Consider the following 17521-nt stretch of genomic DNA (forward strand, 5'->3'; position numbering starts at 1 on the left):
TTGATCAAATATAGTTTCCAGGTCACGTTGATACAATTTTAATTTTGAATCAAAATGTTCCAGAGAATAATATAACTATAAGTAAGATTATAATTATCGAAGTTATGAATGACAGGTTGCATTTTTAAGGCTAGTTTCAAATACTTAGTAATTAGAAACGACTTTCCATGTTGACGGAGAAAACCTTCAGCTCATTCCTCAGGAAGTATATTGCTACTTTTGTTTATTTCGAACAATATCGGAATTATAATCATGTTATCAGTTAAAGTAGAATAAATTGTTAATTCATAATAAAAATTAGCAAACAATAATATTAGTATAAAAAGTTAATATATAATGCTAAACCAATTTTACTTCTTCTTCTTTCTTTAATTAAAGCTTGTTGTCCTCGTATCCTTTGTCGTTTAAGTATTACAGAGGTTGTCGCTCCATCTCTTGCGGGGTCTTCCAACGCTTCGGCGCTCTAAGAGCGACTTGTCTCTAGCTATTTTGATCATTCTGTCATCATTCATTCGATTTATGTGTTCGATCCATTCTCTCTTTCCAATATATATTCCTTTATGTTGACAATCTCACATGTTCTTCTAATGTCCTCGCTTCTCTCCCTGTCAAAAAGTGTTTTTTCAGCGATCCTGCGCGATATTTTCATTTCGGTGGTTTCTAATATTCTCTTTGTGTCCGTTGTATGGTCTGGTTTTTGCTGTGTATGTCAATATAGGCCGGATGACAGCCTTGTAGATTCGAGATTTGGTCTCGATTCCGATATTTTGTTTCGTAAGATTGTATCGTACAGCTAAACTGAGGTTCGTGCTGCTTTTGCCGTTAGGTTTCTTACCTCTGCTTCGATATCACCGTAACCTGATATTTCTATGCCAAGATATTTAAATTTCATCTCTTGTTGTATAATTTCATTATCAACAGCCACTTTGCATCTGATAGGTATTTTTGAGGTGGTCGATAACGATGTTGAACAATACGGAGCTAAGAGAACCTTCTTGTCGAATACCATTGTTTACAGTAGTAGTTATGCCATTGATTTTGGCCTGTATTTTGTTTCTCTGGTAAATGTTTTCGATGGGTTTTATGATGTTCTACGGAATTTGCTGTTTTATAGGTGTACTACCAGTTGTATTCCGTCAAACGCCTTTTTCAGGTCTATAAAGCACCTGGACGCCGGTTTGTTATCTTCGATAGATTTTTCAGTTATTAATTGCAGGATAAATATCACATCTGTACAAGATTTTCCTGATCTGAATCCTTGCTGTTCATCAATGTGGAGTGTTCATTTCTTTTGTTTGTTATGATCTTTTCTACTAGTTTTAAGGTTGTATTTAGAAGGTTTATGCCTCGGTAGTTGGCAGGTATCTTTTTGAATTCTTTTTTAAACAGTAAAATTATGGTACTTAAGTTTCTATATATTTCTTCTGTTTTATAGAATTATTTGAGATATTGGACCCAATTTTCCTTTGTTATCTGGTTTGAGCCAATATATTCACTTATTTCTTTTCTGATTAATCTCCACATCTGTTTTAAAGGACGCAAAAGTCATTTTCATTTTTTTTTTGAAAATGCTTCTCAATACTGTTCTTTTTTGCCTTACTAGTGGATTGGTTTCGTTTCTTACCCTCTCTTAATCATCTTAGTTTTCCGGCGTTTTTGTTGTCATTTGCTTTAGATAAGTCTTCCTTTTTTTTTTTTCAATTCATTGTTCTGACTTCGTTGCAGAACCATGGGGTTTTATTGGGACCGTGTTTTTGTTGTTTTATATTTCGGCTGCCAAGGGCTTTTGTTGCAGCTTCTATTATGTTTCGTTTTAGTTTTTCCCAGCTTTCATTCACTCTGCTCTGCTTATCGCATTCTTGTTTACTGTAATCGTTTTTGGTACAGTTCTTTTATACTAATATCACAAAGTGATTAAACATTTATTTTTTGCGTTTGTGTCCCTGGTTCTTTTTTTTTCATTTTTCACTTTTATCCCAATTTCAATTTTTCCCAGTAGTAATCTGTAATCGCTGCCCACGTCAGCCGAGTTTAGGGTTCTTATATCCTGTATTAGTGTCGGGTGTACCCGCATGATTGCAGGTGAGCTGAGTAGACCTGTTGCCAGTTTCAAGCCCGGAAAAAGAAGAAGGGTTCATGGGTCAGGCCAGCTACCTGCCCGAGGTAAAAAAAACAAAAGCAACAAGCTCACAGAACTGAAACCAATTTTTCTAGGAATATATACATCAGTTCAAGCGCTGACAATTAACAGAAGAGCCCATTTAATTGGAGAAATGAATGTATTGTTCAAATAAATTTTAGATTGATTTCTATCACAAGGAGTCAAGAATACTAGAGGAAGCTAGACGGTTACTACAGCAACAGGTTTTAGATGCAACAATAAAAGTCACAGCAGAAAGAGAACTTAAACTCTCAGAATATCGCACAGATGTAGAAGAGCTAGTCAAAGAAGTCACAGGGATCATAGTAGAGAAAAACAAGAGAAATTGGGAAGGAATGAGACCCTTGGAGCTTCACCCGTAACTAGAATCGAACACCTGGTATATTTATTGGTAAAAATATACTCGTTCTAACTTGTATATTATGTTTGTGATGTTATTAAAAATGTATACTAATTATTACTTCCCAATTAATATTTATACCCATTTATTTTCATCGTTATCGTTGTCAATAAATTTATTTTTACTAATTTTACTTGATCTTATGCTAGTTCCAATACCTACTCAAACGAGAGAAAATTACTTGATTCACTTCCTGAGAATTGAACCAAAGTTTGTTTTTCCTCAACATGAAAAGTTGCCCGTGATTTCTGAGTATCTGAAGCCTTCTAGAAATGCTTCGACTAATAATTATATTTTTGATAACCTAACCTTCGATATTCATAATTTTCTTGATAGTTTGAGTTATATCATTATCCAAAATAATCTGATCTAAGACTGAATTCTTAGAAAAACTACATTATCGTGGAACTAGAAAGTATATGATCATGCATCAATAGTTCTGCTGTCTAGTTTCTTTATTCCGGAATTAAACGTGTTCTATTGGAATGAAAATACACTATTTTACGAAATAACACAGGAATCTAGCTAATCGGTATTTTCGGAAGAATAAGATTCAACAGTTCAGAGTCTTATTCTGGAGTTGAAACCAGTGACATTTCAATGTGAAAAGATACATTTTTCGTGGAAAGTTGGTTTTTTGAGAAATAGATGAATCACGTAAGTGGGAAATCTCAAAATATCATGAGCTAGTATGTTGAAATAATTTCAACAGTTGCGAAAAAAATTGTATATTCAAAAACATTAACTATATCCAAAAGCATTTGGTTTTTGTGAATTAATTGGAATTATAATAAATTCGAAAGTGACTGAAATAACATAATTGCATGCCATTTATTTGTTCGTAAGCTTTATCAATGAAATGATATTTATAAGGGAAGCAACTAACAAAATAACTTTTTTATTACCTTTGTTCGTATGAGGAAATAATGGTGAGAATCAGGTTAACGACCACTAATTGGAGCTAAAACAATATGAGAATGTGAGAACGTACATTCTGAGTTTCATGTAGGGGAAGGTTGGAATAGGATTCATAGGTGTTGGTGTATAATTTTGTCACGAATGAATCAGCAATATTCTTGACACTATGATGAGACCAGGAAGTACAGAAATATAAAACTAGAAATTATACGTAGAATATGTAATATTCTACGTACGTAATGTAGATATTTGGTTGGTATTGTTTTGAAACTAATATTATTTGTTTGTGCAGGTCATGCATGCATTTTAAACAAATTTTCCTATTTTTATTGAGCTGCTAAAACTACTGTATATACAGTTAGGTCATAAAGTGAATTCTGGTTGAGATTAAGTAAACAGCTTTTCTATGAATAAATTCATCCCACGAAATTCACAAATACGCAATTATTAACATATCTAAATTGTCAAAGAAATCCAATTTCATTTTTTTGAAATATAGATCACTATTCAAATGCTAAATCATATTCGACTCGACCACTACATTCTTGTATGAAATTGCATTTCTTTGTTATGTCCGAATTCCAAATACCTAAGAGGTCTTACCCCTGTTTCTTCATTATTTATTCTTCTCTGTGGTATATCATCAAATTGCCGCTTATAAATATTTATCTTCCTGATATTTCCACTTTTTATTAAGAAAAATGTGCCATTACTAGTGGTTTGTGCGTCAGACCATCTGTTTGTAGCATCTATATATATCTTCACAGGAAACAAGTAACAAGCTCGTGTAGATGTGCCGATACGAAGAAATTTTTGGTATTCTTTGAAAATTTTGAAATTTTATTTTTTCCATAAAAATTCTCGTTTAAACTTGCTATAGATCGACACACAAATCTAATATCTAATGTTAATATTTACTGATTGCACCCAATATCTTTTTTAATTGTTTCTCAATATTTGGTAAGTTGGTAACTGTGAAGTATTGTTGATATAATTATCATTCTAAATATTTGTATAATTTATTGTCATGTGAGCACTTTGATTCCATTAGATTACGAAGAGTCCGTCTCATTTTCCTAATCACCCCTAAGTTATCAGAACTTTTTCGAAATTATTTGTTTGACACTGTATTTTAAGAGTAACACAATACTTCCAGCCCTCAATTTTATCGAATAATCCAGTAATAGAAGTAATATTCATCAGAACAAATCGTTACCAAATATCAGCAACTTAAAATTGAAAACTTACATTTTGCGGTAGTACTTTAACGTCGGATCAAATTGTTGGAATAGTTTTTGTATTTGTGATAATGTACTTGACCTTTATAGTAGCTTTATAGTTATGGCAAACAGGATAACTTCCTGGAGACATCATAGAACTGTCTATATGATTGGTGTTGTTATTTAGTAGACATCTGATCATAGAAGCTTATGTCTTTCCTTAAAATTTGAGGGTGAGGCTAGAACTAAATGGCTAGAACTTATGGCAAAAGCATAATATTGCGCAATAAATAGAGCCGAGTTTCTTAAAATATTTTTTAGAATTGAGTTTGAAAATTGCAAGCTAGGTAATGAATTCTGAAGTTCTGTATTCCAGTATAAAATGGAAGTCATATGAAAGAGTAGTTTATACCAAGCAGAGAGCTTTTGTTGGATTCTTAAATTAACAATGTAAATTCTTTCCAAACTCCATACTCCACTCTATTCCTTTTAATTCGAAAGTTTCATAGAGTTAGTTATGACCACTATGGGGTTGGAAGAGTGGCTGATTAATTTTATTTAGAAAATTTAGTGGAGTTTCACTTGAAAAAGCTAACTCATTTTAAGATTTTCAACTGTGTTTATAATCAGAATTGAACGAATTTATTCATTATTTCATATCTGATACACATCTGAATGTTGAAACTAGCAAGTATCATATACTAGAAACGGAACGACAGCAAAGTACGATTTGATAAATAGCTTCAATTCGACATGACTTAAGATAGACTTGAATAAATAGCTTGAACACTAATTCAGCAGTCTTGCGTCATGAATGTTAAAATGTTTGATACACATCCTTGTTATTGAATCAGCTGAGGATATAATGAAAATCATATTTATAACAATAATAATAATAATGACTGAGAAATATACGAAATACAGCTTTTATTCCCAAGCAAAAATTGAAATAAACTCTTGTTACTGCTCTATCTGTTGGAAATCACTCAAAATTAAAGTATAAAATACCTATGAACATCATACATTGTACTTTGACCATAATTTCAGTCCCTGATGACAAATACGTAGTTATGCGGGGGCTTGGAATAGATATCAATTGCAGCCAAGCTAAATCTAAGGAATAAATGTGATCCACTTACTTTAGAAAGACCTCGTTCACATGTTTTTGAAATGAAGTGAATTCGTAAAAAAAAGGGCAAATTAATATGGAACTAACTTGTAAATTATGTACGAAATTCAATACGGATCAAATGCTTATAAAAGTACTCATTTAACATGAATTTCTCAAAAACCACATTGAACACTAGTCGACGACAACTGTATTTTGCCAACGATAATACTATTAAGTCACAGGTAAAACTAATTACAATAATTTTACTATTCGTGTGATACCACTCGTACACATAATTAACAAGTTAAACTGAAAATTCGAGATAATACAATGAAACGGGCTAATTCAACATTTAGTACTCGAAGCAACTGATTAGTTATTAGTAAATAAAATAAGAAATTACTGTATTGTTGTACGAGTGGTACTTAAATGTGAGAGGTAAGAAAATATGTTATATTATTTTTTACTTGATAGTATACAAGTATTGTCATTGTATACTCAATCATAACCGCTAGGTAATCTAGAAGTTCAAGCTAATTGACGTATAACATCAACCAAATATTATAATGACGAATTCATGAAGTTAAAATAGAGGCTTGAGTTGAGAAATATTGAACACAGAGAAGAGAGATAAAGTTTTTGAATAGTAACTAGCTAATTTGGGAACCAATTTTATTTCTCAAATAAATAATGTGTTGGTGAGAATTTTTCGATTATTTTGATGCCACAAATATTCAAATTCACAATAAATATTTCTCTCCACAATAATATAACTTTTATATGGCAATACGACAAAAAATATGGAGATTAGTTCTCTTGAGAAAAATCGTTCAACTATAATTTTTATTTCTTTTTGTTGATCTTACAAATTAAGGACTGGTATATATCAAAGACTTAGGAGACTGTTGTACCTTAAAATATTTTTTTTAATTTTCACACAAAAAAAATTCAATAATTATTGTGAGAAATTGAATGGGCAATTTCAATTTGTGTCAAGTGATGTATCAAATTCACAAAAGAAAATTTAAAGAAAAGTTATGCATTGAAATTGGGCAACAAAAACTTTGTATTGCTTACATTGGGTCCCAAGGTATGTGTTTATGTACCTTGGAACAACCTTCTTGTACCTTGTAACGGACAGTAAGAAAAAATAACAGAATAAAGATCTAAAAGACGAGTTTATTTAAGAGAGAAGAGAGATGAGAAAATTGCAAAAACTTGAAAACAACAAAAATTTTTTCTTATTTCTATTTTATATAAACAAACCTCACAATCATAGGTTTTCCACTTTTTGTCATCAATATCTACGCATAAATTATAAACTTCATGACTACACTTAATTCACCGGCTCCATTTTTCACCACCTTTATCAGCAATCATTGAATCTTCACAAAAGAAGCACTCTTCAACTGCACTATCTTCGTCATCTCTTGACACAGGGGGAACACATTTTCACTTTCTAAAGAGGTCTCCACTACCTGATATTTTCTATCTTTTCTGCAGCTTTTGGTCCAATTACTTTGAAATTATGAAGTTGTATTTTTACCAAATTTAAGTCTTTTGTTTTTTATGCTCTTGTTTCTTCTGATTCCATCCTTCTCGGAGGTGTCGGTTCCTATAATTGTTTTTCAAGTATTTCTCCGTTTCCTTGTATTTGCTAGTCCTTAGAAAACGACTCTAATTCTTCTGGCGAAATAATTCCTTTTTCGAGAATTTCTGCATTTTGATTTAAAGGTTTCAATGATAGAGTTTTTACACCTGATGGCCCAGCTCTTGGTTCATCTGTTATTTTTTCTTTATTTGAAGTTTAATACTGAGTCTGTTTATCAGTAGTAGTAAGGTTGGACTGAGGTGCGTTATTATCCAAATCATAATCCGTTAGTAAAAACCCATAAAATTATGACCTGAAAATATTCTTCTTTTCAGTGGATATATTCTGGAAGTTCTAAGACCACTTTAAATTTAAGTGGCTGGAGCCTGTTTGATGTGTGAGGTGGAGAAGTTATCATAACGATTCCAGCATCAGAAGCTTTTTCGTCTGCTTCAATGGACAAATGTGATTATTTAAGAATAATAAAACGCGTTCGTCCTTCAAACATTTGACAAACTTAATGAAATGGCCAAGGAATTTTGAGAACAGCTTTTGATTTGACCAGCAAGTGCGAACTGCAGCTCTTATTGTTCCAGCGCCAAATAGCATATTAAAAAAACTCTGGGGAATATTAGAATTGGCGGAATATATTTTCCAGTAGCATTAACTGCTGCTGTCAAAGTTACAAGGGCTCCCCTCTCGGCTGATGTTGTACTTGTTGTTTGTTTAATTGCTTTTGTTGCAACTATTTTTGACTGCGATTGAAGAGTGCTTAGACCCGTTTCATCTAAATTCCAAATCCGGTCAAAGAAATTGTTCCAAATCGGCTGTGAACATCTTTTATTTTGTAAAAATTTTTTTGTATAATAAATCTATTAAAACTTTTGTCGATCTGCTCAGACTTGTTGCCTCGGATTTTCGATTTGTAGAATGCTTTGATGCCTTTTAAGAAAGCCACGCATCCATTTGTTCTGCATCGTATGTAAGAGGATATTTATTTTAATTAGCCAGAGCAAATTTATATATATATATATATATATATATATATATATATATATATATATATATATATATATATATATATATATATATATATATATATATATATATATATATATATATATATAACCATATCGCATTGGAGCAATTTTCTTAATATATTTTGATAAACAATTTTCCTCTTCTGCGCTTTGTAAGCCTCCCTAAATCTCATTTTTTGGTTGGATCTCCATTAGAGGCCTCTTTTATAGCACCAGGACCTGTATCTCTCTTTTTAACAGTCTTGCTTTGGGCCATGACGATCTCTACAAAAAAAAACAAAAAACCTAGCCTCCTCTACTGTGGAACACGTTCCATGGTACATGAGGTGATTTTGTTTCAAGGTACAAAGGGATGCATTTTTCCAATCAATTAATTTTACAGCAAAGAAGTTATGTTCAAAAAAAATAACAGCACTGCTCAATTACTTTCCAATAGTAACAAGATATAACTGAAAACATCACTAACTTAACCACAATCATTTACAAAAAATCTCACTTAAATATTTACTCTAATATTTACTCTAATTTACTATTTACTCTAATAAGTTGAGGCCATTTTTTCGTACTACTGCTAAAAACTGCAGTCTAGAATACAGCTATGAAGAGTATGTAGATTTGTGATCATTTAAGGATTGATAGATGGAGACACTGGTTTTAAATTTGAATCGTTTCAAGGTACACTATTCCAAGGTACAACACGCTCCTCAACCTAAAATCCTCAACCAAGAAAAAACAAAAATGAACTCTTTGTTTAAAAATAAACTGTTCAACAGTCTTATAGAACCGGTAAAATATGGATAAAATAGGGATAAATTGGCGTTTTATCGAAAGATAACATTCATTTTAAGAAAAGAGTGATGCTCCAAATGGAGTTAATGTTGATCCCTATATACAATTTACCATAAAAAAAGAGAATATTGAATTTTTCTTGAAAATGAACACGGAGACACTGAAATTTTAATCGACCGATATAGTCCTTGAAATTTCCTATATTTCATGCAAAGAACCAGAAAATATCTTTATATACAAACTTTTTTATGAAAATTCAACTGTTTCATATCGCTGGAAACGAATTTAATAAAATAAATCTGATGTGACTTTGGAATCAGGCAATATTTAGTGTATACTAATATCAATTCTGACAAAAATATCTCAGCTACTTGTGTATCTTTACCATAAATAGAATCAGTTACTTCCAAAGACAAAACCCTACAATATGCCTTCACTAAAATTAATAAAACATCAGCCGATTGAATAACATAGTTTAAGGAATTCTTTGTTAAAATTGTGATAACTACAAAGTCTGTTTTTAGAAATAATGTATATTGCTTAAGGTTATCAGTCATCGGTGACCAACCAATCTTACATAACCTATAAAATACAGCTTCATCTATAACACCTAGCGTTATCTAGCCTATAAACATTTAATGTCTCATATATTCTACCCTATGAAAAGTTTCAACGTAATTTGTAATCAAACCAATAAAAGTTCTCTATCTCTGAAAACGACTTAGCCGCATTCATCCTAAATTTTGACGAGTTGAAATAACAATTTGAATAATAAAAGCAATCAACAAACTCAATTTTCTTGTCACTAATATAGAATCTAAATATAGACAAAATTATCCTACCTATATTCATATACATTTACCTCCCAATTTTTCGAAATCCTCAATCAATATAATATAAAAGTAACATGGAAATAAAACTCAATACTTCAATCGAAGTCGTGAAATCTACTCAAATCTTTAATTTCAAATCTTAAGATCAGTTTTTATTGTCTATATAATAAGATGATTGTGACATTACGAGTTAACAAGAAGTTGAACAACACAAAATTGATTGTGATTTTCATTACAATTGAAAACATGCAGGCAGGAGAGTTTTGAATGAGTTTATTATTGGAATGCAAATTTTAAAGTGTATTGGAAATTCAGATGCTGATCCTTATACAACGTGTATGAATGTTGGTTTGTTGGAACTGGTTTCACGATAAAAACTTACGATTTGATCAAAAACTTTGATCGATGGCTTTTTTGGCTCGGGAAATTCTTTCTTAGTTTTTTCAATTGTCATATCATACGAGTCAACTGTACAATAGGAGATGTTTCATTTTTATAGCGAGAATAATAAAAAAGTCCCTGACTGGAAACACATCATAATAAGTAGTCTTAGGTCTCAGTTGAATTATATGAACAATTAATATTAATTCTAATGCCACCAACTTCTCCTCAAAACGAAATTAAAAAAAGAAAATTAGGAGAAAATTAAAAAAAAAGGGAACGAAAAAGATAATTGTTTGATAGGATGAATTAACTTCAAACGCGATCTTACAAATTAATATAAATTGCCACAAAAATGAAAAATGTTTCAGTAGTGATGCATCAATTAAAAAAAGGAAAAGAGCAAAATTTTCATTATCTGCATATTTCGTAAGACAACGACAACAAACAGTAATATAGTAGAAATAACTATAACTTCTATTTGCCAGAGATAAGATTAAAAAACTCTTGCATCTAGCAATTAGTGGTGATGTAGTCGATTTTACTCTGCAAACTGTAAACCTGTGTAAAAATGAAATAAAAATAAGAATGCGGACGTGAACAATATTTCTAAAAAATAACCAGACAAGTACTGAAGAGATTTCACTTCATTCGCTACAACGAATTCCTTGGAAGAAAAAATGAAGAAGCACAATACAAGTAACAATTTTGCAATAGTTACAATTGCAAAGCAATCATGGAAAGATATATAAGAAAAACTTGGGATAGTGGAATTGCTTAATAGAATTAATGAATCAATTTTTTTGAGATATTGATAGTGATGATATAACAACAGCGTGCCACAGAAATATCTCGGCAGATACTAGATGGAAATAGAGTTGATATAAAATAAGGCAGAGTAGATTATAATAAATTTTGAGTTAGTATGGATTGTTTGGGAAGTCTTTCTGGCTTTTTAGTACCTCTGCACCTATACTTAGAAAATATTCTATGCATGTTTCTGTACCTTATTATCCTGCCTCCAAAATACTTTCTCTGGAGTATTTTCTCCCACTTTCCAAGGAATATCTCTACTCATTTGAGGTATTCAAGCATCTTGTTAAAATAGGAAGAATATACGCAAAAAGGTTGATGTGCCCTATACGGATTACTCGCAAACTCTATAATCGTCATCTTAAGATGGTACTTTAAAGGATATTATCCTGCTTCACCTTAGGTTATTGCAGGGTTACTTAGTTTCTATCAGCTATTGTTTCAGAAGTTTGTTCACACTTACCCGCAAGCATTTTTAAAGTGTGGGAATGTGGCAAAATTAAACAACAAAGTGTACTAACTTTATATAATATATACCGGGCTCTCAAATAATAATGGAATCATCGTCTGGGACTAAAATTGTGGTCAGTATAGGAATATGTGTTGAAGTATAAGTGTTAAAATAATCAATAACTTTTTGTTAAATTTATAGTTTTATTTTAACGGGAAACGATGCTAACAACTCAATTTGAAATCAGAGACTATAACGTCGACAAGTGTCACGATTATGTGTGAAGTGCGGGGTATCTCCTTAACACAATAATAGATGGCAGTATGTGTCTTATTTACATATTTGAATAGATTATTATAAGATTAACCTAGTTATATCAATAATTATTATGGAATTTACTTACAATAATTAGTTAAGAATTTTGGCGATTTGAGATTGGTTATTTCTTCTAAAAAACATTAAATTCATCGGTTTCAGAAATTATTACTCTAATTGACGTTTGACAGAAATATTAAGTTTATTGATTATGATTGTTATATTAATCGTTGTTAATTTTCATTGGTTAGATTATGAATTACATTAAATTTTTATTGGTTAGATTAGTCTAGGTAATTATGAATGATGTTGAATATTGATTGGTTATTTGATAAATGACATTGAAATTTAATAGGCTTAATCGTTATGGATGGAGCTGAATATTTATTGGTTCTTTATGAAAGACAATTAATTTTATAGGCTAGGTTGTTATGAGTGCTATTGAATTTTGTACAGTGTTTTAAGGTTCTGTAGTAGAAGTAATGGATCAGAAATTTTCAGCACCCTATTTTTCATCTGTTTGTTTAAATAAAATAGAGTGAGGTGATTTAAATGATAATCGATAATTGATATATCTTCCAGAACTCAATTGACTGGTATAAGAAACCATTCAGTTTTACCGCTAATGAATAACTTTTCGCGAAAAGATAATCCTAAGTATGCAATATTGGATTAAGTAAATAGTGGTTTCCTCGAAATTAATTGTGAGGAATCTAACATTATTTTGGATATCTGACTTAAAGCATTTATTATATTAAAATATCGTGTACTGTTGAGTCCTAATGATGAAGTGAATAATAATAACATGAAATTTTCAAGAAATGTATCTAACTATAAATTGTTGGAAACATTTGAAAGTATTGAGATTGTTTATTGAAACAAAAGTTTAAGTAAGGACGAAGTACCAACTTCTTACAGTCCACTCTATATGTTATCAGTTAGGGAATTGATGTGAAATTTTTTGGCGAAGTGGTGTTCTGGCTCTCCATTGGAGGGAAAATGTAATAAATATTGGTTGGTTATGTTAGTAAGATTTAGTTTAGCTTCGGCCCATACGATAAGTATGTTATCGTGAGTGTTGATTTGGTCGTATCTCTTCAATGTCAATATTCTCAGCTCGAGATTTTACAGATAAAATATTCTCAATTATAAATGGAACACAGTTTATGTATGATTAACCTGGTATAAATCAGTCAGCTCTCAAGATTTCTTAGTCATTTTTTCTGTATAAAAAAGTCAGTTTTTTATTATCTGATCAAATATAAACTCTAATACGAGTACTATTATCTGTGAAAATATTTTTACGTTTCTTTTTTGTTGTTTCAGAACTAAAATGTCGCTAGAAACTCCAACTTCAACAGCAAAATTACCATTGTGTTTTGAAGATCTATTTTACCAGTGCGAGGTCAGTGACGTGAATGGCAATATATCCAACCACACTTTATCAGTTCCTCATTATCCAAGTGGCTACACTATCACTCAAATAGCAGTGGCATCCATTGTTGTTACCGTTCTCATGATAGTGATTGTTGTGGGTAACATGTTGGTTATAATAGCGATAAGTACTGAAAAAGCTCTAAAAAACATTCAAAACTGGTTTATAGCTTCTTTAGCTGTATCGGACTTTTTTCTCGGATTAATAATTATGCCGTTTTCGTTAGCCAATGAGTTGATGGGATACTGGGTGTTTGGATTGTGGTGGTAAGTACAGATAAAATTTAATATAAGATTAATCGAACGATTTTAGAAACTTCAATGTCAAAATATTTTATTACTCTCCTCTCCTCTTACTTGAATATATATTTATTACAGCGAACCTGCAACGTCTCTAGACTTTTCAAAAAATGTTCCAGACCTCCACAGCTTTTATTACCTCCTATTTGGAGGAAAATTTACGACCTTTTATACTTTTGTTCAGTTTAGGAAAGAGATGATAGTCGGACTTAACCAAATCTGGTGAATAGGGAGGGTGATCTAGTAATTCAAACCCTAAATCACGAATTTCTTGCATGGCAACATGAGATTCGGTTTAAGAAGTCTACATCGTTTTCAAATCGAGCACAGATGGAATGTGATGCTACTACACTTGCACGCTTTTGGTCAACATTCAAACATCTGGGAATCCATTTTGCAGCAATTTTTTTCATGTCCAAATTGACGTGAACTATATGATGAAACGCTTTCGTATGAAATATTCAGTGCTTCAGACATTCGTTTTAGCCCAATTCGACGGTCTTTAAAATCACGTCATGAACTGCATCGATATTTTCGGGGATTGACACAAAAACCGACCTTCCCGATTGGTCATCATCTTCAATGGAGAATTTACCTGTTTTAAAGCTTGCAGTCTAATTTTTCACGTCGCATACGAAGGACATTGATTACCAAGGGTATTAAGAATATATTCGTAAACCTGCTTACCTCTCAACCCTTTTAAATACAGGGACTTGATGATGGCTCAATACTCCAATTTTTCGATTTTCACAATTTTGGTGGACATCTTTTTTCTTTTAATTTTTTGCGTTCTGGTTCACTTTTTTGACGTCAAACTTTACACTGACACTTCTAATAAGTTATTGTTCGTTGCTATGGTAACGAAATATTTTATTTATGCATCGAACTGGTCTAGGCTAACTAGATATTGATACATACTCGTAATTAAAGATATAAGTTAGAATAAAAAACATATCTTTCTAATGTTATTCTGAATCATTTTTAGAAAGAAAATAAAAATAAATATAAACATAGACTTATAGAATAGATTTATAGCTGATATTTAAAAGCTATGATGGTACCACGACTCTTCTGTTCGTTTATTAGAAGTAACTACAGGGAATTCAATAATGAAAGACCATGTAGTTAAGTTGTTACTACTTTTGTGTTTTCAAAATACGCTTTTTCATAAACATAAACATTAGTCAATCTACCTTTTCTCTTCTAAAATATTAAATCATAATGGCTAAAACTGTTCGTTCGAAGTTTTTCCGTTGAAAATGATATTGATCAATCTGTTGCATATTTCTCATAATACAGAAGAATTATATGGGAACTGTGATGTTCTAGAATCCACCACGGGGATAATGGAAATTTAATTATCGAAATACTTGGAGCAGCTTGATTAATCGCAATATTTTTTGTATAAATGTGAGCAAATATACAATAAATAAGTGAATGAGTTAAGATATAAATTTAATAAATCATTTCTCATATTATTTGTTCAAGAGACTGCAAAAAACAGAAGTTATGTATGGGGCAATATCATATCAGAAAGAAGTACATATTCATTGCAGCACTTCTACTGAAACGTAACGGTTAGGTCTATAACTTATTTCTATTTAACAATTATCCAGTATTAGACTAATGTGTACCAAACCCACCGAAGTAGTCATATCCCTAGCTCAGCCTAGTGCCTATGTCAGTATTCATTCTCAAGAATTTGTACCTAGAAGCTTGGGGTGGTATAAATACAAAATATACAGCGAAAATGGGAAAACTGGAGTTTTAATGGCTCTTATGATACCAAACGAACAAATTAATGGTAGTTGCACATATCTGAATCTATACCAGAAATACTTCATAAGATAACTTGAAATAATAATACACCCATCTATTCTGAGAAAACAACTACATTTTCACAGTTCAGAGAAACCGTTAAAATTTGAGAAATGAATCGATTTGTGTGATTTGGATTTTTTGTAGTACATGACAAACATCTCTATGTCTCTATTTTGACATTTTTGTTCTCTATCGATTGAAGATCGGAAACGTTTCGGTCAAAATCTGAATGCAATATAAATCATAACCATTATAATTGTGATAGTTATGAAGTTATAGATTATAAATCTCAAATTCAAAAATGTCTGATCACCGTGAATGAGTTGTTTCAATAATATTTAATGAGGGTTCTTTTCATAAGTTTCATTAAAACAAAATAAAGAACCAGAAGAAATCGGGATAGTTAAATAGCAAATGAAGGATATTGGAAGTGCACGATCCTAGCGATAATTGAAAATAACCAAATATTCACTCATATTTTTCATATAAAAAAATTCTTCAGCTTATAGTATGGAGCTGATGAGAAACTTTTCATATTTGTTTATTAGATATTTAAACACATTCTAGTCAGCTATGTATCTAACGGGATATGTAGTTGTAATTATCCTGATCAGTTTCATTTGTACTTAAATCTATATCAATTTTTGAGCATTTGAAAACATTATTAGTAATTTCATGAACTCTATAATTTCTCATCATCATCTTTGTCAGTATTACCAGGATGCAATGGAATTTTTCGACTAGATTTTTACCCACATCAAACAATCACGTTGAGTCGATTTTTTGCATTCTTCCTAAAAACCATTTACAGTAAAATAATTCCACAATTTATCATCATAATTTTTGCCAGTGTCTCTAAGATTACACTTGACGAATCTTAGGATTTACCCATGTAACGGTAAAGCATTAAATGGAATTATTAGATTAGGAAATGATTCACGCAGCGACCTGATATTTAAGTCAAATATGATTTAACAAATGAATTAGGGTCAGAAACTAGAAGACACGGATTTATAGTCAATCCCCCTGAGGACTGAATTCCCAATATAAGTTTAAAATGGGTGACGAGAACATTAATTTCACCATCCTAAAAGCTTTGAGTAGTCAACATTATAGTTATAATTTTTTACGAAAGAGAGTTAGCTTGAAAAACATTGTCCTCCATGTTCCACTGTTTTGGATATGTGATATTAATGTTTTAGTAGATCATTCTATTCTTATACGATGAAATTATGTGTATTTTGATAATAATTTATCATTATTCAGTATTTCAATTCAATATTTATGTGAAAGTCTAAAAGTTTCTGAGCCCTCAAAAATTTTCCAAGTTGCACAAGATTAAATGGATCATAACGTGAATTTTAGAATCGTTAACTGAATTTAATCGATGAGATTTTATATCGTTACATTTACTTCAACGACTGTCTACTTTCTATCCAGAGTTGCCTTATAAACTCAATTATCCAACGTTTGAAATGAAATAGCCCGTAATAAGTTTACACTCATAGAAATAGTATGATGTAAAAGGTTTTCTCATCTACAAATTAAAATGGGAATAATATGATTACTGTTCAACATGTATCCAATAAAAAGTTATAGCTTTAATTGATTGCACATTAGTCTCGTCAACAATTTTTTTTTCTTCAAGCCTTCAGATGCAACTCCAGACAACACTTTTCAACTGCAAAGATTTTTAAGAAAGAGGTTATTAAAAAACTCCTAAGAACATTTTTTTATTTATGTAGTTTTTGAAACATACAACAAAAATTCTTTTGAAGGATGGGAATATTTGTGCTATCGACGGGTTATTTTCCATAGCAGATGTTGAAAATCTCCTCCACTGTCTACTTGGCAAGCGTCCAGGCGGTAGTCAAACCTAATATCGGTTAACTATCATCAATTATATATGAGATTTTATCAACAACAGGTGATCCCGGACCATA

The 17521-nt window shown here is 31.2% G+C and overlaps 1 protein-coding gene across 2 annotated transcripts in view; it reads left to right on the forward strand.

Annotated features, from left to right (window-relative positions):
• LOC130891180 (alpha-2C adrenergic receptor) overlaps window positions 1-17521 on the forward strand; it is a 962342-nt gene that overhangs the window by 201731 nt on the left and 743090 nt on the right. For both annotated transcript variants that reach the window (XM_057795779.1, XM_057795780.1), the window contains exon 2: window positions 13350-13724. In XM_057795779.1, coding sequence (XP_057651762.1) covers window positions 13357-13724 — 368 coding nt within the window. In that variant the 5' untranslated portion in view covers window positions 13350-13356. The remainder of the gene's footprint in view (window positions 1-13349; window positions 13725-17521) is intronic.

The sequence above is a fragment of the Diorhabda carinulata genome, chromosome 3 (genome assembly GCF_026250575.1).
Source record: "Diorhabda carinulata isolate Delta chromosome 3, icDioCari1.1, whole genome shotgun sequence".
Classification (NCBI taxonomy): domain Eukaryota; kingdom Metazoa; phylum Arthropoda; class Insecta; order Coleoptera; family Chrysomelidae; genus Diorhabda; species Diorhabda carinulata.